Source organism: Oncorhynchus tshawytscha, unplaced genomic scaffold, assembly GCF_018296145.1.
Source record: "Oncorhynchus tshawytscha isolate Ot180627B unplaced genomic scaffold, Otsh_v2.0 Un_scaffold_3920_pilon_pilon, whole genome shotgun sequence".
Classification (NCBI taxonomy): domain Eukaryota; kingdom Metazoa; phylum Chordata; class Actinopteri; order Salmoniformes; family Salmonidae; genus Oncorhynchus; species Oncorhynchus tshawytscha.
Window position 1 is genome coordinate 312,478 of NW_024609812.1, and position 22,290 is coordinate 334,767.

Sequence of the window (22,290 nt, forward strand, 5' to 3'; positions counted from 1 at the left end):
TCCACCGTTCTAATGTCCATTGCTCATGTTTCTTGGCCCAAGCAAGTCTCTTCTTCTTATTGGTGTCCTTTAGTAGTGGTTTATTTGCAGCAATTCGACCATGATGGCCTGATTCACACAGTCTCCTCTGAACAGTTGATGTTGAGATGTGTCTGTTACTTGAACTCTGTGAAGCATTTATTTGGGCTGCAATTTCTGAGGCTGGTAACTCAAATGAACTTATCCTCTGCAGCAGAGGGAACTCTGGGTCTTCCTTTCCTGTGGCGGTTGTCATTACGTGGCATTTCTTGGTGTAGATTGTGGCTTTCCCCTCTCTCTCACTCTCTCCTACACCCAGGTTCTGTTATCTCAGGCCATAAATTCATGGCAGAGACTCTCTCCCCCTGGTCATGCAGAGAGAGAGACCACAGAGTGAACAAAGGATTTCACTTGGCTGAACTCCTAAATCCCCAAAATGGGGGAATTAAATTATATGTCCACTTGTAAGAATGTGGGAAGGGTCCGTGGACACTTAAGGGATGGGTATGACGAGTATGTTTCATTTGGTGACCTCATGGAGGACAGGAAACACACACAACTATATCACACAACTATATCTCTGAATGTGTACATTTCTCAATTATGGGGTTTGCATCTAATTCTTGTATAAAATGAATGAGTAAAGATGAAACTATTTGTGATGTTAACCTTTGGAATGAGAGAATTGTATTCCCTGTAAAGTTTAACTAGTCAGTGGCCACGCCCCCGTGAGCACAGACATGATCTGGCGTCATGGAACCGCCCTTTTCTATTGTTACGAATAAAAACCCCTCCTGAGGAAATCCTCTTCAGACTAAGCAAACCCCCAGTGTGAGCTGTGATTGCGAATAGTTGAGTACCAAGACTGGAAAACCATACCATGTGGCGCATTGGCTACACGGCTGGCAATGGTTAAACTCTGAGACTATTGATTCCTACAGAATAAGAGAAAATCTTAGATACTAATTACTAGTCTGCAGCTAGAAATTCTGTAAACCTGGGATGCGAATACCGACAACCGCCGAAACATCCATTCTAAGAACAATGGACACCTGACGTACCATTACAACAGACACTATCAGGAGCTGCAGATAGACCTACAACCACTCTCTGATGAACTGACTCTCCAGCAGACGGACCGACAATTCCAACAGAGAAGATAGCAACGACATATGGCTGTAAATATATTGATTGTAATTATTCCCGAATGAGCGAGCGTTCATGTGCGAAGGATTAGCATTTCAATTAATTTAATTATCCACTGTGAAGTGAAGCCCTTTTGTTGTCTTTCCAGCTCCTTTATCGGTCTCCGCCCCCTTTCCTTTGTCCACCAAGCCGTCATATCGGCTTAGCCCTTAGGGAATATTCCCTATCGTTGTTAGGAACCAATATCAACAATTTGTTTGTTTATGCATTTCTGTGATTAGTTAGTAAATAAATGATTAAGCCAATTGGTGAATGGATGATTTATAGTTTAGGCTGGGTTCGTGCAGATAACAGAGAATTCTACGAAGTTTGAAATGAGAGTGACGTAAGGTAAAGAATCATTAATTAATACAGGACTAATTGATCAGATATTAAAATATCTGAAGAGTTATATTAGGAAAATTATAACTTTGTAATCTGAAGATTTTCCATGGTGCCCCAACTTCCTAGTTTATTAAATGTACATGATTAGTTTAATCACATAATAATAATTATAGAGAATTTATTTGATAAAATAACAGTCTTCACCTTTAATGATGCCAAAGACATGACACGGTCCTCATGAGAGCCAGTTTCATCATAGTGCATGATGGTTTTTGCGACTGCACTTGAAGAAACTTTCAACGTTTTTGAAATGTTCCGGATTGACTACCTTCATGCCTTAAAGTAATGATAGACTGTCGCTTCTCTTTGCTTATTTGAGCTGTCCTTGCCATAATATGGACTTGGTCTTTTACCAAATAGGGCTATCTTCATTATACTACCCCTACCTTGTCACAACACAACTGACTGGCTCAAACGCATTAAGAAGACAAGAAATTCCACAAATTAACTTTTAACAAGGCACACCTGTTAACTGAAATGCATTCCAGGTGACTTCCTCATGAAGCTGGTTGAGAGAATGCCAAGACTGTGCAAAGCTTTCATCAAGGCAAAGGGTGACTACTTTGAAGAATCTCAAATATAAAATATATTATATACTTTTTTGGTTACTACATGATTCCCTTTGTGTTTTTTCATTGTTTTGATGTCAAGACTATTATTCTACAATGTAGAAAATAGTCAAACATTAAGAGAAACCCTGGAATGAGTAGGTGTGTCCAAACTGTACTGTATGTATATATATATTATTTTGTTACTGTTTAAAAAAATATATATATATATGTATTCATAATTTTTGTTTTTGGACATAAAATCCCCAGGAAATGAGCTCTAATGAGCCTAGTCAGACTGCCTCTGGCTGTATTGCTGCATAGATACAGTCAGACTGCCTCTGGCTGTATTGCAGCATAGATACACTGCCTCTGGCTGTATTGCAGCATAGATACAGTCAGACTGCCTCTGGCTGTATTGCAGCATAGATACAGTCAGACTGCCCCTGGCTGTATTGCAGCATAGATACAGTCAGACTGCCTCTGGCTGTATTGCAGCATAGATACAGTCAGACTGCCTCTGGCTGTATTGCAGCATAGATACAGTCAGACTGCCTCTGGCTGTATTGCAGCATAGATACAGTCAGACTGCCTCTGGCTGTATTGCAGCATAGATACAGTCAGACTGCCTCTGGCTGTATTGCAGCATAGATACAGTCAGACTGCCTCTGACTGTATTGTTGATGAATGTTCCCAGGGTGCCACCCTTGAAGAGATGAGACAGGCATTCCCTTTGCCAATGGGACCTCCTGGGGCTAAAGTAAGCACAATGTTCATACTCTGCATGGTTCTATCTATAATTTAATCTAATGGGCATAGTCAGCTGCAGCATCTACACCCAACAACTGCCTGGCAAGATGTGTATACTGTATATGTTGATTGATTGATTGACATGGATGGATTGGTGGATGGATTGGATGGATTGGTGGATTGGTGGGTGGATTGGTGGATTGATAGATTGATGGGTGGGTGGATGGATTGATGGGTGGATGGATGGATGGATTGGTGGGTGGATGATGTATGGGTGGGTGGGTGGATTGGATGGATGGATTGTTGGGTTGGTGGATGGATGGATGGATTGGTGGATGGGTGGATCGGTGAATTTGAGGTTGGATGGATTGATGGGTTGGTGGATGGATTGATTGGTGGATGGATGGTGGGTTGGTGGATGGATGGATTGATGGATGGATGGATGGTGGATTGGTGGATGGATGAATGGTGGGTTGGTGGGTTTGTGGATGGATGGTGTATTGATTGATTGATTACATATGATCCTATATAGGACATGTGATTTATATGAGTTGATATGATCCAAAAGTGGCTAGCTGGGCTTAGCTTTAGACTTGTATGTGGAATGTGCTTGATATCATGCATTCTGAATGCATGTTTCCCTCTCTGCTCCTCTGTCTCTGTGTTTAGGGTCCACCAGGGATGAAGGTACATTTCTTTACTTTATTGATGATTGAAGATATAACTGATGTGGAATTGTAATGTCTACTTTATATGTTCAGGGAGAGCAAGGAGAGAGCGGATTGAAAGGAAAGAAAGTAATGTGTTCTCAGTAAAAAATAATGATTTATTCGTGCTTATTCATGAAATGTATTATAAAGTGTTACCAAATATTGTTTCACACATCCAGTCAGTGAAATAAAATAAGTGAGGACTTTGGAAAGGACATGGTTTTGATCTGTCATGCTCCTATTCCTCAGGGTGACGCTGGTCTTCCAGGGAAAGCAGCTGACATGAAGGTAGACATCTCAGAACTACATTAATGGCACATACATTTAATGGAAAACAACAAATCTTGGAAAAAATGTTTTATTTTCTCCTTCCTAGAACATTGAAGTAATGTTTGAAGACTATGGCATAAGGGTAAGCTCTTGACTCCGAATCCCAAACAGTTTTGTAGTTCAAAGTTTTTCATTTCACTGCCCAAGGTGGCTGTCTCATTAAGAAAGACTCTGTTTCCCAGCTGCCCTTGCTGAAGGCACTGATTGACAGGCTGCTGCAGGACGGCATGGAGGAGCTTCTGCAGGAGCTAACCACCTCTAGGAGAGTCAATGAGAAGGAGAAACACGGCTCCAACATTATTACTGACTACACAGTATGTACACAGTCCATGCATATCTCTTCAACCCTAATCACACCAGGGGACATACCTGGTCATTTAGTGGGTTATTCCTGGGAGAAGTTCAATAAGGAAAATTGGAATTGGAATGTCAATTCTCATTCTGAATTGACTGAATTGAAATGTAATTTACCATAACCCTGGTGACAAGCCTGGTATCAGAACTCTTAGATAGTGCTGGACTCATGAGTGTGTTAGTGTTGGACTCATAAGTGTGTTAGTGCTGGACTCATGAGTGTGTTAGTGTTGGACTCATGAGTGTGTTAGTGCTGGACTCATGAGTGTGTTAGTGCTGGACTCATGAGTGTGTTAGTGTTGGACTCATGAGTGTGTTAGTGCTGGACTCATGAGTGTGTTAGTGTTGGACTCATGAGTGTGTTAGTGTTGGACTCATGAGTGTTTTAGTGTTGGACTCATGAGTGTGTTAGTGTTGGATTCATGAGTGTGTTAGTGCTGGACTCATGAGTGTGTTAGTGTTGGACTCATGAGTGTGTTAGTGTTGGACTCATGAGTGTGTTAGTGCTGGACTCATGAGTGTGTTAGTGCTGGACTCATGAGTGTGTTAGTGTTGGACTCATGAGTGTGCTAGTGTTGGACTCATGAGTGTGTTAGTGCTGGACTCATGAGTGTGTGTTTTGAACAGAGAACTGTAAAGTATGAGATCTCCAAGGAGCCTCTGACAGAGATGGACACCATAGAGGAGGCAGTTGACTCTGACCTAGACAGACAGCTACCAGAACCTAACTCTGTGAGTATCCACTCCAAACATGCTACATGACATAGGAACGCTTTCCCTCACACATATTAAGCCTAACCCTAACACAAAAAAAGCTAGTTCTATGGAGATTCTCAAATGAGTATTGTTTTTAGTCCACGACTAGTCTTTATCTGTATCCCAGAAATCAACCCATATTATAAAGCCCAGTCTGTTTATGTATCCGAACAGATACACTGTTGTACTACAGTATGTAGTTATTCATCCAGGTCTCTATCTCATGAAGGATGCTTTGAATGAAACGGTGGAGGGCCCCACATTCTGGAGCCTCACCCCTCTTAATGGTCTGAATGGGGTCCAAGACGTGGGGAGGATAGAGGGAACACTGACAGTGGACGAGGACTTCAGTGAAGCTCCCTCGCCCAAGTTGCCTTTATCAAACTCAACATTTAACAACACAACGTCTGAAGAGGTAAGGGGTACCTCTTCTACTCAAACCCCACAGCCAAAACACTGGCTCTACTCAAAACCACAACCAAACAGTGGCTGTCAAATTAACGTTTAAAAGTGAACTATGAATAGTACAAGGTGTGTGTGTGTGTGTGTGTGTGTGTGTGTGTGTGTGTGTGTGTGTGTGTGTGTGTGTGTGTGTGTGTGTGTGTGTGTGTGTGTGTGTGTGTGTGTGTGTGTGTGTGTGTGTTTTAGAGGGTCTCTGAGGTACCAGGGGCAATAGTAGAAAGTGTTCTCCTCAGTGGGGAAGACTCCTTGAAGAAAAAGAAGAGTCGAGAACGGAAGGTGATGTCACTACAAGTAGATCTTTTTGTTTTACATCTGATAAACACAACCTTGTTGGGTTCAAATCCATTTCAAAATTTGAGAAAAGTGTGTAATTTGGACATAAATTATGCAATTAAATGTAAGTTGTTCACAACCTATTTGTATTCATGACTATACAAGCAAATGTTATATTTAAATAGGTCTAAATAGATACTGTAAAAGAAAATATGTCAACTTTCCCTTTAACATTTTCTTAAATTTACATATTTTTTTAGCGATCATTTTCTCTCCCATGAATCAGCCCATGACACAGATATAAATATCTTTGACCACAACTACCACAGCATGTTAGATCTGTATTTCCTATAAAGCATTACAACTTTTAACTGTGAAATTCTGAACCAGGGCAAGGGACAGAAAGGACGACATAAGAGGCAAAGACAACGCCTGGTAAACGCCCAAACTAAAGATGTAGTCAAAATAACCATATAAATGCCCAAACTAAACATGTCTAACATTTACGTTGTCACAGTCTGTTGCTAAGCATGTCACCCTCACCTGTTTTAACCTCAACTCCTTCAAATGACAGTGAGAAAATAATTACTATCATTTCTTTCTAAGCAAACATAACATTTATCGAATTCTAAACCTAAATTAAAACTAAGCTTATTGAACTGTACTTGCTGTGCCTAACTTGACCAATAAAAGGTATTACATCATCATAACAGACATTTTAAAATGACTAAAAGCATGATTTTCTTTCTCCTAACTTGCTTTTTTATTTTGTCCTTATTGTTTTGGACTTGTAAGTCATGTCCTGTACTCTCTCTTTGCTGCTTTTGGTCAATTACATGATTATGATAGACATGTTTATGAAAGCTATGTCCTCTTGATCCCATTTACATATGGGACTCCCCTTTTTCTCTCCTCTCTGAAGACGAGTACAGAGGAGGAAGAGGAAGCGGAGGAGGAGGAATTATACGATGGGGATGAGTACAGTTATGAATATGAGGTAAGTAACTGTCAAGTGAGATGTAAATTAACATTCCTAATTATTTGATTGGTACAAACTATTAATCCTAACTACAGTATTACATCTGTGGGTGGACACCCTATGACGCCACCTTTCCTAGTACACCTCAGGGATCTGGGTTGGAATGACACATTTACCTAATGGGGCTGCCCATTACCCACACCAATACTTTGAGTCTTATAGCAGTGCCCTGATTGTGTTATGGTAGTGATCAGCATAGTGTGGTAACCCTCCTAATTCAAACTCTACAAACTCAAATGATTACTGAGTTAAAATAAGGTAGCTGAAACTCAATTACTCAGATGCAATACATTAATTAATGAATCACTCACCAGTAATGCTGTCATTATTTTGTGACGTTTGTAAAAGTGTTTTAGAATGGAATGTTTTTCATAGTTATTCTTAATTTTTGTTGAAGGATTCCACAGATGATCCCTTACTGTCAATGGAAAAGCAAGGGGAGTTTGAAATCACAACAGAAAGCACACTACATGGAATGAGCAAAGAGGTGAACACTTCCTTTGCCATTGTATCTCTAGATATAGAAAAATGATAGTAAAGACAACGGATAGTAAAATATGTCATTTTGACCTTTGAACCAGGAAATGTACATACGGCATTCTATCCAGTAGAGGTCATTGCTGATTATATGTCCATGTTTCTTAGAGTGGCATGTGTGTGTTTGCTGTATTATATATTGTTCATGAAACATACTACACTTTGTTTCCGAAGCAGGGGGAATTCATCACACCTATCCTTCCGAGCACAACGGAAGAAACAGAGAAGGTAAGTCTGTGACTGACTGCAAGATTCTACCTGACGCTTTACTAACCATGATCCTGAGGGATATGAGGTGTAAATGGACACAACTAGATTTATATTCATCTTTTATAACCATGATCCTGAGGGATATGAGGTGTAAATGGACACAACTAGATTACTATTCATCTTTACTAACCATGATCCTGAGGGATATGAGGTGTAAATGGACACAACTAGATTACTATTCATCTTTACTAACCATGATCCTGAGGGATATGAGGTGTAAATGGACACAACTAGACTTCTATTCATCTTTACTAACCATGATCCTGAGGGATATGAGGTGTAAATGGACACAACTAGATTTATATTCATCTTTACTAACCATGATCCTGAGGGATATGAGGTGTAAATGGACACAACTAGACTTCTATTCATCTTTACTAACCATGATCCTGAGGGATATGAGGTGTAAATGGACATAACTAGATTTATATTCATCTTTACTAACCATGATCCTGAGGGATATGAGGTGTAAATGGACACAACTAGCCTTCTATTCGTCTTTACTAACCATGATCCTGAGGGATATGAGGTGTAAATGGACACAACTAGACTTCTATTCATCTTTACTAACCATGATCCTGAGGGATATGAGGTGTAAATGGACACAACAAGCCTTCTATTCGTCTTTACTAACCATGATCCTGAGGGATATGAAGTGTAAATGGACACAACTAGACTTCTATTTGTCTTTACTAACCATGATCCTGAGGGATATGAGGTGTATATGGACACAACTAGCCTTCTATTCATCTTTACTAACCATCCTGAGGGATATGAGGTGTAAATGGACACAACTAGCCTTCTATTCGTCTTTACTAACCATCCTGAGGGATATGAGGTGTAAATGGACACAACTAGCCTTCTATTCATCTTTACTAATGGTGTTTCAGTTCATGTATGCCTCCGTTGGACTGTGGGTGTATGAATGTGATGCAAAGTGCTTTGATCCAATGATTATCATTGACATTCCAATACAAAGGTTGTAGGTAATTGATATCATTTATATTTTCTAACTTATCTTCTTTATGTGTTTCTTGGTTGATTAGAATTTCCCAAAAGAAAGCCCTGCCCAGTGTTCAATAACATGAATACATAGTCAGATTGTGTCATAATAATGATTGGCCAACCATCGTAGTGATCTGAGCACTTGTCATCACTGCGTACGTTGAGATCTTTCGTCTGTCTATCAACTGTGAACATTTCACCAGTGCAGAACGTACCACAATTCCAATTTTAAACATTAATTATTAGGCCTGTGTGAAAAATGTTTTTTTAAAGACTTAAATAAACTAAATATATATTTGACTTAAAGATTGAACACAATTGGGCAAACTTACAATGGAAGACATACATACTGTATCCCAGCATGCATTGGTGCATGACCTCTGAACTTTGCCTGAATGGTAATGTCAAGAGCTGCAACCAAAATTAACTTTTCCAATAACATTTTTAGCTCACTGGGCTGCCCATTATCCACACCAATACTTTGAGTCTTATAGCAGTGCCCTGATTGTGTTATGGTAGTGATCAGCATAGTGTGGGAACCCTCCTAATTCAAACTCTACAAACTGAAATGATTACTGAGTTAAAAGAAGGTACCTGAAACTGAATTACTCAGATGCAATACATGTATTAATGAGTCCATCACACACATTCATGAGGAGGGTGTGTTGTTGACCTTGCATGTGTACATCTCTAGAGACAAAATGTGGAAGTCATATAGTTGATTAGGGTCCCCACCCACTTCCCTGAAAATAATGAATTATTAGGAATTGATTAGTTTATCATTATATGCCAGTTATATACCTGTTGTTAATTGTGGTTTGCGTGTCGAACTCAGATGACTGTCTCACTCACCAGTATAATGCTGTCATTATTTTGTGACGTTTGTAAAAGTGTTTTAGAATGGAATGTTTTTCATAGTTATTCTTAATTTTTGTTGAAGGATTCCACAGATGATCCCTTACTGTCAATGGAAAAGCAAGGGGAGTTTGAAATCACAACAGAAAGCACACTACATGGAATGAGCAAAGAGGTGAACACTTCCTTTGCCATTGTATCTCTAGATATAGAAAAATGATAGTAAAGACAACGGATAGTAAAAAATGTCATTTTGACCTTTGAACCAGGAAATGTACATACAGCATTCTGTCCAGTAGTGGTCATTACTGATTATACAGTGGGGCAAAAAGTATTTAGTCAGCCACCAATTGTGCAAGGTCTCCCACTTAAAAACATGAGGCCTGTAATTCTTATCATAGGTACACTTCAACTATGACAGACAAAATCCCAGAAAATCACATTATAGGATTTTTAATGAATTTATTTGCAAATTATGGTGGAAAATAAGTATTTGGTCACCTACAAACAAGCAAGATTTCTGGCTCTCACAGACCTGTAACTTCTTCTTTAAGAGGCTCCTCTGTCCTCCACTTACCTGTATTAATGGCACCTGTTTGAACTTGTTATCAGTATAAAAGACACCTGTCCACAACCTCAAACAGTCACACTCCAAACTCCACTATGGCCAAGACCAAAGAGCTGTCAAAGGACACCAGAAACAAAATTGTAGACCTGCACCAGGCTGGGAAGAGAATCTGCAATAGGTAAGCAGCTTGGTTTGAAGAAATCAACTTGGGCTGCAATTATTAGGAAATGGAAGACATACAAGACCACTGATAATCTCCCTCGATCTGGGGCTCCACTTTGTTCCAAGATCTCACCCCATGGGGTCAAAATGATCACAAGAACGGTGAGCAAAAATCCCAGAACCACACGGGGGACCTAGTGAATGACCTGCAGAGAGCTGGGACCAAAGTAACAAAGCCTACCATCAGTACCACACTACGCCGCCAGGGACTCAAATCCTGCAGTGCCAGACGTGTCCCCCTGCTTAAGCCAGTTGATGTCCAGGCCCGTCTGAAGTTTGCTAGAGAGCATTTGGATGATCGGGAGAATGTCAAATGGTCAGATGAAACAAAATATAACTTTTTGGTAAAAACTCAATTCGTCGTGTTTGGAGGACAAAGAATGCTGAGTTGCATCCAAAGAACACCATACCTACTGTGAAGCATGGGGGTGGAAACATCATGCTTTGGGGCTGTTTTTCTGCAAAGGGACCAGGACGACTGATCCGTGTAAAGGAAAGAATGAATGGGGCCATGTATCGTGAGATTTTGAGTGAAAACCTCCTTCCATCAGCAAGGGCATTGAAGATGAAACGTGGCTGGGTCTTTCAGCATGACAATGATCCCAAACACACCACCCGGGCAACGAAGGAGTAGCTTCGTAAGAAGCATTTCAAGGTCTTTAGCCAGTCTCCAGATCACAACACCATAGAAAATCTTTGGAGGGAGTTGAAAGTCTGTGTTGCCCAGCAACAGCCCCAAAACATCACTGCTCTAGAGGAGATCTGCATGGAGGAATGGGCCAAAATACCAGCAACAGTATGTGAAGACATACAGAAAACGTTTGACCTCTGTCATTGCCAACAAAGGGTATATAACAAAGTATTGAGAAACTTTTGTTATTGACCAAATACTTACATAATTTGCAAATAAATTCATTAAAAATCCTACAATGTGATTTTCTGGATTTCTTTTTCTCATTTTGTCTGTCATAGTTGAAGTGTACCTATGATGAAAATTACAGGCCACTCTCATCTTTTAAGTGGGAGAACTTGCACAATTGGTGGCTGACTAAATACGTTTTTGCCCCACTGTATGTCCATGTTTCTTAGAGTGGCATGACAACTTTGTCCATATCCATCCCAGTCAGGAGACAGTGAAAAGGTATGAAACTGGAGCTCTTTTCCTGAGATACTTGTAAATTCATCTTTCAAGCAGAGCCAGCACCATGGACAGCTCTGAGTTGAGTGGAGAAGGCTATGTGACTGTGTGTAAATGTTTGCTGTATTATATATTGTTCTTGAAACATACTACACTTTGTTCGAATCAGGGGGAATTTATCACACCTATCCTTTCCAGCACAACGGAAGAAACAGAGAAGGTAAGTCTGTGACTGACTGCATGATTCTACCTGACGCTTTACTAACTATGATCCTGAGGGATATGAGGTGTAAATGGACACAACTAAACTTCTATTCAACTTTACTAACCATGATCCTGAGGGATATGAGGTGTAAATGGGCACAACTAAACTTCTATTCGTCTTTACTAACCATGATCCTGAGGGATATGAGGTGTAAATGGACACAACTAGCCTTCTATTCATCTTTACTAATGGTGTTTCAGTTCATGTATGCCTCCATTGGACTGTAGGCGTATGAATGTGATGCAAAGTGCTTTGATCCAAGGATTATCATTGGCATTCCAAAACAAAGGTTGTAGGTAATTGATATCATTTATATTTTCTAACTTATCTTCTTTATGTGTTTCTTGGTTGATTAGAATTTCCCAAAAGAAAGCCCTGCCCAGTGTTCAATAACATGAATACATAGTCAGATTGTGTCATAATAATGATTGGCCAACCATCGTAGTGATCTGAGCACTTGTCATCACTGCGTACGTTGAGATGTTTCGTCTGACTAAAAACTGTGAACATTTCACCAGTGCAGAACGTACCACAATTCCAATTTTAAACATTAATTATTAGGCCTGTGTGAATTTTTTTTTTTAAAGACTTAAATAAACTAAATATATATTTGACTTAAAGATTGAACACAATTGGGCAAACTTACAATGGAAGACATACATACTGTATCCCAGCATGCATTGGTGCATGACCTCTGAACTTTGCCTGAATGGTAATGTCAAGAGCTGCAACCAAAATTAACTTTTCCAATAACATTTTTAGCTCACTGGGCTGCCCATTATCCACACCAATACTTTGAGTCTTATAGCAGTGCCCTGATTGTGTTATGGTAGTGATCAGCATAGTGTGGGAACCCTCCTAATTCAAACTCTACAAACTGAAATGATTACTGAGTTAAAAGAAGGTACCTGAAACTGAATTACTCAGATGCAATACATGTATTAATGAGTCCATCACAAACATTCATGAGGAGGGTGTGTTGTTGACCTTGCATGTGTACATCTCTAGAGACAAAATGTGGAAGTCATATAGTTGATTAGGGTCCCCACCCACTTCCCTGAAAATAATGAATTACTAGGAATTGATTCGTTCATCATTATATGCCAGTGTATTGATGACACACCACACCTGTTATAAAATGTGGTTTGTGTGTCGAACTCAGATGACTGTCTCACTCACCAGTATAATGCTGTCATTATTTTGTGACGTTTGTAAAAGTGTTTTAGAATGGAATGTTTTTCATAGTTATTCTTATTTTTTGTTGAAGGATTCCACAGATGATCCCTTACTGTCAATGGAAAAGCAAGGGGAGTTTGAAATCACAACAGAAAGCACACTACATGGAATGAGCAAAGAGGTGAACACTTTTGCTTTGCCACTGTCTCTCTAGATATAGAAAAATGATAGTAAAGACAACGGATAGTAAAAAATGTCATTTTGACCTTTGAACCAGGAAATGTACATACAGCATTCTGTCCAGTAGTGGTCATTACTGATTATACAGTGGGGCAAAAAAGTATTTAGTCAGCCACCAATTGTGCAAGGTCTCCCACTTAAAAACATGAGAGAGGCCTGTAATTCTTATCATAGGTACACTTCAACTATGACAGACAAAATGAGAAAAAAAATCCAGAAAATCACATTATAGGATTTTTAATGAATTTATTTGCAAATTATGGTGGAAAATAAGTATTTGGTCACCTACAAACAAGCAAGATTTCTGGCTCTCACAGACCTGTAACTTCTTCTTTAAGAGGCTCCTCTGTCCTCCACTCGTTACCTGTATTAATGGCACCTGTTTGAACTTGTTATCAGTATAAAAGACACCTGTCCACAACCTCAAACAGTCACACTCCAAACTCCACTATGGCCAAGACCAAAGAGCTGTCAAAGGACACCAGAAACAAAATTGTAGACCTGCACCAGGCTGGGAAGACTGAATCTGCAATAGGTAAGCAGCTTGGTTTGAAGAAATCAACTGTGGGTGCAATTATTAGGAAATGGAAGACATACAAGACCACTGATAATCTCCCTCGATCTGGGGCTCCACGCAAGATCTCACCCCATGGGGTCAAAATGATCACAAGAACGATGAGCAAAAATCCCAGAACCACACGGGGGGACCTAGTGAATGACCTGCAGAGAGCTGGGACCAAAGTAACAAAGCCTACCATCAGTACCACACTACGCCGCCAGGGACTCAAATCCTGCAGTGCCAGACGTGTCCCCCTGCTTAAGCCAGTACATGTCCAGGCCCGTCTGAAGTTTGCTAGAGAGCATTTGGATGATCGGGAGAATGTCATATGGTCAGATGAAACCAAAATATAACTTTTTGGTAAAAACTCAACTCGTCGTGTTTGGAGGACAAAGAATGCTGAGTTGCATCCAAAGAACACCATACCTACTGTGAAGCATGGGGGTGGAAACATCATGCTTTGGGGCTGTTTTTCTGCAAAGGGACCAGGACGACTGATCCGTGTAAAGGAAAGAATGAATGGGGCCATGTATCGTGAGATTTTGAGTGAAAACCTCCTTCCATCAGCAAGGGCATTGAAGATGAAACGTGGCTGGGTCTTTCAGCATGACAATGATCCCAAACACACCACCCGGGCAACGAAGGAGTAGCTTCGTAAGAAGCATTTCAAGGTCCTGAAGTGGCCTAGCCAGTCTCCAGATCACAACACCATAGAAAATCTTTGGAGGGAGTTGAAAGTCTGTGTTGCCCAGCAACAGCCCCAAAACATCACTGCTCTAGAGGAGATCTGCATGGAGGAATGGGCCAAAATACCAGCAACAGTATGTGAAGACTTACAGAAAACGTTTGACCTCTGTCATTGCCAACAAAGGGTATATAACAAAGTATTGAGATAAACTTTTGTTATTGACCAAATACTTATTTTCCACCATAATTTGCAAATAAATTCATTAAAAATCCTACAATGTGATTTTCTGGATTTCTTTTTCTCATTTTGTCTGTCATAGTTGAAGTGTACCTATGATGAAAATTACAGGCCACTCTCATCTTTTTAAGTGGGAGAACTTGCACAATTGGTGGCTGACTAAATACGTTTTTGCCCCACTGTATGTCCATGTTTCTTAGAGTGGCATGACAACTTTAGGTCCATATCCATCCCAGTCACCAGGTGACAGTGAAAAGGTATGAAACTGGAGCTCTTTTCCTGAGATACTTTGTAAAGTGCGAACTGTGTCAAGCAGAGCCAGCACCATGGACAGCTCTGAGTTGAGTGGTAGAAGGCTATGTGACTGTGTGTGTGTGTTTGCTGTATTATATATTGTTCTTGAAACATACTACACTTTGTTCCGAAGCAGGGGGAATTTATCACACCTATCCTTTCCAGCACAACGGAAGAAACAGAGAAGGTAAGTCTGTGACTGACTGCATGATTCTACCTGACGCTTTACTAACTATGATCCTGAGGGATATGAGGTGTAAATGGACACAACTAGCCTTCTATTCATCTTTACTAACCATGATCCTGAGGGATATGAGGTGTAAATGGGCACAACTAAACTTCTATTCGTCTTTACTAACCATGATCCTGAGGGATATGAGGTGTAAAATGGACACAACTAGCCTTCTATTCATCTTTACTAATGGTGTTTCAGTTCATGTATGCCTCCGTTGGACTGTGGGTGTATGAATGTGATGCAAAGTGCTTTGATCCAAGGATTATCATTGGCATTCCAAAACAAAGGTTGTAGGTAATTGATATCATTTATATTTTCTAACTTATCTTCTTTATGTGTTTCTTGGTTGATTAGAATTTCCCAAAAGAAAGCCCTGCCCAGTGTTCAATAACATGAATACATAGTCAGATTGTGTCATAATAATGATTGGCCAACCATCGTAGTGATCTGAGCACTTGTCATCACTGCGTACGTTGAGATCTTTCGTCTGACTAAAAACTGTGAACATTTCACCAGTGCAGAACGTACCACAATTCCAATTTTAAACATTAATTATTAGGCCTGTGTGAATTTTTTTTTTTAAAGACTTAAATAAACTAAATATATATTTGACTTAAAGATTGAACACAATTGGGCAAACTTACAATGGAAGACATACATACTGTATCCCAGCATGCATTGGTGCATGACCTCTGAACTTTGCCTGAATGGTAATGTCAAGAGCTGCAACCAAAATTAACTTTTCCAATAACATTTTTAGCTCACTGGGCTGCCCATTATCCACACCAATACTTTGAGTCTTATAGCAGTGCCCTGATTGTGTTATGGTAGTGATCAGCATAGTGTGGGAACCCTCCTAATTCAAACTCTACAAACTGAAATGATTACTGAGTTAAAAGAAGGTACCTGAAACTGAATTACTCAGATGCAATACATGTATTAATGAGTCCATCACAAACATTCATGAGGAGGGTGTGTTGTTGACCTTGCATGTGTACATCTCTAGAGACAAAATGTGGAAGTCATATAGTTGATTAGGGTCCCCACCCACTTCCCTGAAAATAATGAATTACTAGGAATTGATTCGTTCATCATTATATGCCAGTGTATTGATGACACACCACACCTGTTATAAAATGTGGTTTGTGTGTCGAACTCAGATGACTGTCTCACTCACCAGTATAATGCTGTCATTATTTTGTGACGTTTGTAAAAGTGTTTTAGAATGGAATGTTTTTCATAGTTATTCTTATTTTTTGTTGAAGGATTCCACAGATGATCCCTTACTGTCAATGGAAAAGCAAGGGGAGTTTGAAATCACAACAGAAAGCACACTACATGGAATGAGCAAAGAGGTGAACACTTTTGCTTTGCCACTGTCTCTCTAGATATAGAAAAATGATAGTAAAGACAACGGATAGTAAAAAATGTCATTTTGACCTTTGAACCAGGAAATGTACATACAGCATTCTGTCCAGTAGTGGTCATTACTGATTTATACAGTGGGGCAAAAAAGTATTTAGTCAGCCACCAATTGTGCAAGGTCTCCCACTTAAAAACATGAGAGAGGCCTGTAATTTGTATCATAGGTACACTTCAACTATGACAGACAAAATGAGAAAAAAAATCCAGAAAATCACATTATAGGATTTTTAATGAATTTATTTGCAAATTATGGTGGAAAATAAGTATTTGGTCACCTACAAACAAGCAAGATTTCTGGCTCTCACAGACCTGTAACTTCTTCTTTAAGAGGCTCCTCTGTCCTCCACTCATTACCTGTATTAATGGCACCTGTTTGAACTTGTTATCAGTATAAAAGACACCTGTCCACAACCTCAAACAGTCACACTCCAAACTCCACTATGGCCAAGACCAAAGAGCTGTCAAAGGACACCAGAAACAAAATTGTAGACCTGCACCAGGCTGGGAAGACTGAATCTGCAATAGGTAAGCAGCTTGGTTTGAAGAAATCAACTGTGGGTGCAATTATTAGGAAATGGAAGACATACAAGACCACTGATAATCTCCCTCGATCTGGGGCTCCACGCAAGATCTCACCCCATGGGGTCAAAATGATCACAAGAACGATGAGCAAAAATCCCAGAACCACACGGGGGGACCTAGTGAATGACCTGCAGAGAGCTGGGACCAAAGTAACAAAGCCTACCATCAGTACCACACTACGCCGCCAGGGACTCAAATCCTGCAGTGCCAGACGTGTCCCCCTGCTTAAGCCAGTACATGTCCAGGCCCGTCTGAAGTTTGCTAGAGAGCATTTGGATGATCGGGAGAATGTCATATGGTCAGATGAAACCAAAATATAACTTTTTGGTAAAAACTCAACTCGTCGTGTTTGGAGGACAAAGAATGCTGAGTTGCATCCAAAGAACACCATACCTACTGTGAAGCATGGGGGTGGGAACATCATGCTTTGGGGCTGTTTTTCTGCAAAGGGACCAGGACGACTGATCCGTGTAAAGGAAAGAATGAATGGGGCCATGTATCGTGAGATTTTGAGTGAAAACCTCCTTCCATCAGCAAGGGCATTGAAGATGAAACGTGGCTGGGTCTTTCAGCATGACAATGATCCCAAACACACCACCCGGGCAACGAAGGAGTAGCTTCGTAAGAAGCATTTCAAGGTCCTGAAGTGGCCTAGCCAGTCTCCAGATCACAACACCATAGAAAATCTTTGGAGGGAGTTGAAAGTCTGTGTTGCCCAGCAACAGCCCCAAAACATCACTGCTCTAGAGGAGATCTGCATGGAGGAATGGGCCAAAATACCAGCAACAGTATGTGAAGACTTACAGAAAACGTTTGACCTCTGTCATTGCCAACAAAGGGTATATAACAAAGTATTGAGATAAACTTTTGTTATTGACCAAATACTTATTTTCCACCATAATTTGCAAATAAATTCATTAAAAATCCTACAATGTGATTTTCTGGATTTCTTTTTCTCATTTTGTCTGTCATAGTTGAAGTGTACCTATGATGAAAATTACAGGCCACTCTCATCTTTTTAAGTGGGAGAACTTGCACAATTGGTGGCTGACTAAATACGTTTTTGCCCCACTGTATGTCCATGTTTCTTAGAGTGGCATGACAACTTTAGGTCCATATCCATCCCAGTCACCGGGAGACAGTGAAAAGGTATGAAACTGGAGCTCTTTTCCTGAGATACTTTGTAAAGTGCGAACTGTGTCAAGCAGAGCCAGCACCATGGACAGCTCTGAGTTGAGTGGTAGAAGGCTATGTGACTGTGTGTGTGTGTTTGCTGTATTATATATTGTTCTTGAAACATACTACACTTTGTTCCGAAGCAGGGGGAATTTATCACACCTATCCTTCCCAGCACAACGGAAGAAACAGAGAAGGTAAGTCTGTGACTGACTGCATGATTCTACCTGACGCTTTACTAACTATGATCCTGAGGGATATGAGGTGTAAATGGACACAACTAGCCTTCTATTCATCTTTACTAACCATGATCCTGAGGGATATGAGGTGTAAATGGGCACAACTAAACTTCTATTCGTCTTTACTAACCATGATCCTGAGGGATATGAGGTGTAAAATGGACACAACTAGCCTTCTATTCATCTTTACTAATGGTGTTTCAGTTCATGTATGCCTCCGTTGGACTGTGGGTGTATGAATGTGATGCAAAGTGCTTTGATCCAAGGATTATCATTGGCATTCCAAAACAAAGGTTGTAGGTAATTGATATCATTTATATTTTCTAACTTATCTTCTTTATGTGTTTCTTGGTTGATTAGAATTTCCCAAAAGAAAGCCCTGCCCAGTGTTCAATAACATGAATACATAGTCAGATTGTGTCATAATAATGATTGGCCAACCATCGTAGTGATCTGAGCACTTGTCATCACTGCGTACGTTGAGATCTTTCGTCTGTCTATCAACTGTGAACATTTCACCAGTACAAAAGGTACCACAATTCCACATGTCATTTTAAACAATAAATATTAGGCCATCGTTATAATAAAAGTATATAAAGACATTTGATTAAAAGATTGGACACAACTGGGCCAACTTGCAATGAAAGACATCCACATACCAGCATGCATTGAGCATGACCTCTGAACTTTGCCTGAATGGGAATGTCAAGAGCTGCAAACAAAATATGAACTCTTCATGAGTGAATTTATACACTTACTGATTACATTTTTTTTCTGTTTTTTTGTTTACTTTTTTATTTTTAACACAGGACCTTTCCTCAATCCAGAAAGATTGAGACTGTAGATTTGTAAGCACGGAGTGTTTGTATAAACTGTGAAGTGAAGTGTATCGCTGGTGAGGAGCAGTCTACCCTTAACCTGACCAGCATAACATGAGGAGGGACTTCGCTTCGTCGCGCAATGATGATGTCATTTGTCCAATGTCACTCGTCCAATGCCACTTCTATGTCCAGAATCGTGTTTTATACTTAATTCAGATACCTAAAAGATGAACAATACATAGGTAAAGCTAAGTCAAATCAAGACAGTGTATTATATAACGATTATTGGACTAATAAATTCTTCCATCAGATGTCAGTGTTATTTTAGCATTGACTTTGCATAAACTAATTTATTTATTAAAGAAGTTGAAAACGTTACATTGGACCTAAGCTGTGGTATCTCTCTGTCGCTTCAGTATTACAACAGTTTTTACCTCCTCGTAATTTGTTCAACCATATTCTAATGTTTTCAGTGTATCGCTGCTTATCAATTCCTCAACCAAATGTTATTTATTGAAAACATGGAAATAGATTGTATTTTGTTCCTTTTCTGTATTAGTTACTACTTTTTCAATGAAATGTGTTCCCATCATATTCTTCAGCATATATAGTATTGAAACCTGTTTACACTGGTGAAATGTTGGCAGTCTAAAGGTTTCTCTTTGTATTTAACCTCTCTGTGTGCATGTAAGTAAATGTTCAAATGATCAGAAGTCTTTGTGTCTTCTTTCATCTAACATTCGAGCCTGTAATCCATTTCTGATACATCACAATCTGAAGGGACATATATACTTGATCCAGGGCTGCGCACGGACACACTCCCACACTCACACACACTCACACTCACACACACACACACACACACACACACACACTCACACACACTCATGCACACACACACTCACACACTCTCACACTCACACACACACTCACGCACTCTCACACTCACACACACACTCACGCACACACTCTCACACTCACACTCACACACACTCATGAGTGGGACACTACGGCTGTAGGCCAAGCACCATGGGAACTCCCCACAGTGGTAATGGCACATCAATGACTTATAATCAATGACTCATGAAGTGGTTTTGGGAATTGGCAGGCGGGACCATCTCATGTCCGGGTCAGAGTAAGGAAGAGCGCCCCCTGGCCAGATTACATGGTAAGTACACTGAAAAAAATATTGATTACCATTCAAATACATTGTAAGAGTACATCATTTTTAGAAAACAATGGCATTTGCCAGAAATATTTGAGTCTTTGCTGTTTCAGGCAAACATGCCAGGAACTGCCGGAGGACGAAATCGATACCATGACAGACAAAAAGTAAACAGATTTATTTACTAGGGATATTTTTCTATTACACTGATATCAACTACTCATAGGTTGTTATCAAATCAACAGTTAGCATGGAGGGAATAGCACAGGGAAGGTGTTCAGGGAAGTGATGACATGGTCAAATCAACAACGTGTGAACATTCCCTCTTTCTGTTTTTAAAGTCACAGTCGGGAGCAAGAGGTCCCAAGAAACTACATGTGAGTGTTGCTCAGCCAAAACATCGGTGAATTGCCCAACGGAAGGACCATAGTTATGATGCACTTTGAACATCAAAATAAATCCATATTAATTCATCACTATTTAAGTGTAATGAATTGAGCAATCTATCAGTAAACCAATACATTTTTCATTTGTGGTTCCAGAGACAGAAACAAGAAAACAGAGACCCTCAGCCTGACCCTGAATCCTATACAGAGACAGAGGTCGACTATGAAACAGAAAGAGACTGGGAGACACCAGAGATGGAGGGAGAGAGAGAAGAACCCATAGCAGCAGAGGAAGAGACGCCATGGGAAAGACAGAGAGAGATGGAGATGGTAGAAAAGAAAGGAAAAGAGACGGAAGGAGAGATATACCATGATGCAGAAAGAGAGGGAGAGGAGGAGAGAAGTGGCGACTCTGAGTGGGACACGGAGGAAGACAGTGAATACGAGAGGGAGAGAGAGAGGGAAAGGATGGAGATGGAGAGAGAGAGGATGGAGCTTGAAAAAGAGAGGCAAGCAGAGCTGGAGTTGCAGAGGGAGAAAATAGAGAGGGAGAGACAACTAGAGAGGGAGAACATGGAAAAGGAGAGAGACCTGCAAATGGAGAGGGAGAGTGAACTAGAGAGCGAGAGAACAGAGATGGAGGGAGGCAGAGACCTGGACAGGGAGAGAGAGGAGTGGGAGAGACGGAGGCAGGAGATGGAAAGAGAGAGAGGAAGACAAGGAGAGTACGAGGAGGAAGGAGGAGTAAGACCCTATCCAGGGCCAGAATATGACTATTTGAAGGTAAACACTCACACGTCCCCCAATCAAAGTGCTGTGAAGATGACATGATAAAAGCACCTGTTCTGTTACCGTCATCTATCACGCATTTCTATCAGGTTCCTTTTTGTGTTCCTTTTTGAGTGGTTCCTTCTGTTGTCTAAAGGGCGCTCCGGGTGAAAATGGACTTCCGGGACCGAAGGTGACTACCAATCATTTTCAAATACAACAGTGTCTTCAAATGGAGTGAAAGAACAAGATGTCCTGAATCTGCCCCCATATCTCTACAGTACCACGTTGCAATGAGGAATCCTTTATACATAGTTTGTAAAGGCTGTATAAGAAGGTTGTAGACAATGTATTATTAATGTGTTGATCAGGGATATCCTGTGCATGGCAGACAGTTCACACCACCAACATGACGAGAACTACATGTTTTATAGTCTATAGCTCTCTCAGAAATCAAGGCAAACCTTTAATAAAGGGTACCTTAATGTAATGTCAACCCAATCTGTCCTTACGCCCGTACACAGTGTCAATGTCACCAGGTCACAACATCAAACGTATCCTCGCTCCCCTCCTACCCACATCTCATTATCAGTGTCTCACACACACTCT

At 40.3% G+C, this 22,290-nt stretch overlaps 1 protein-coding gene across 9 annotated transcripts in view; it reads left to right on the forward strand.

Annotated features, from left to right (window-relative positions):
• The window catches only part of col7a1l (collagen type VII alpha 1-like), a 127,753-nt gene that overhangs the window by 81,934 nt on the left and 23,529 nt on the right, over positions 1–22,290 (forward strand). The window contains exons 65-89 of one of the 9 annotated variants that reach the window (XM_042318647.1): positions 2,854–2,916; positions 3,576–3,593; positions 3,866–3,904; positions 3,993–4,028; positions 4,129–4,260; positions 4,928–5,032; positions 5,286–5,471; positions 5,705–5,794; positions 6,182–6,226; positions 6,714–6,788; positions 7,228–7,317; positions 7,542–7,595; positions 9,583–9,672; positions 11,592–11,645; positions 12,958–13,047; positions 14,791–14,847; positions 15,018–15,071; positions 16,385–16,474; positions 18,219–18,275; positions 18,446–18,499; positions 20,471–20,530; positions 20,641–20,694; positions 20,869–20,904; positions 21,070–21,696; positions 21,839–21,874. In XM_042318647.1, coding sequence (XP_042174581.1) covers positions 2,854–2,916; positions 3,576–3,593; positions 3,866–3,904; positions 3,993–4,028; positions 4,129–4,260; positions 4,928–5,032; positions 5,286–5,471; positions 5,705–5,794; positions 6,182–6,226; positions 6,714–6,788; positions 7,228–7,317; positions 7,542–7,595; positions 9,583–9,672; positions 11,592–11,645; positions 12,958–13,047; positions 14,791–14,847; positions 15,018–15,071; positions 16,385–16,474; positions 18,219–18,275; positions 18,446–18,499; positions 20,471–20,530; positions 20,641–20,694; positions 20,869–20,904; positions 21,070–21,696; positions 21,839–21,874 — 2,292 coding nt within the window. The remainder of the gene's footprint in view (positions 1–2,853; positions 2,917–3,575; positions 3,594–3,865; positions 3,905–3,992; positions 4,029–4,128; positions 4,261–4,927; positions 5,033–5,285; positions 5,472–5,704; positions 5,795–6,181; positions 6,227–6,713; positions 6,789–7,227; positions 7,318–7,541; positions 7,596–9,582; positions 9,673–11,591; positions 11,646–12,957; positions 13,048–14,790; positions 14,848–15,017; positions 15,072–16,384; positions 16,475–18,218; positions 18,276–18,445; positions 18,500–20,470; positions 20,531–20,640; positions 20,695–20,868; positions 20,905–21,069; positions 21,697–21,838; positions 21,875–22,290) is intronic. The other 8 variants (XM_042318650.1, XM_042318648.1, XM_042318649.1 and 5 more) reach the window with 8 other exon arrangements.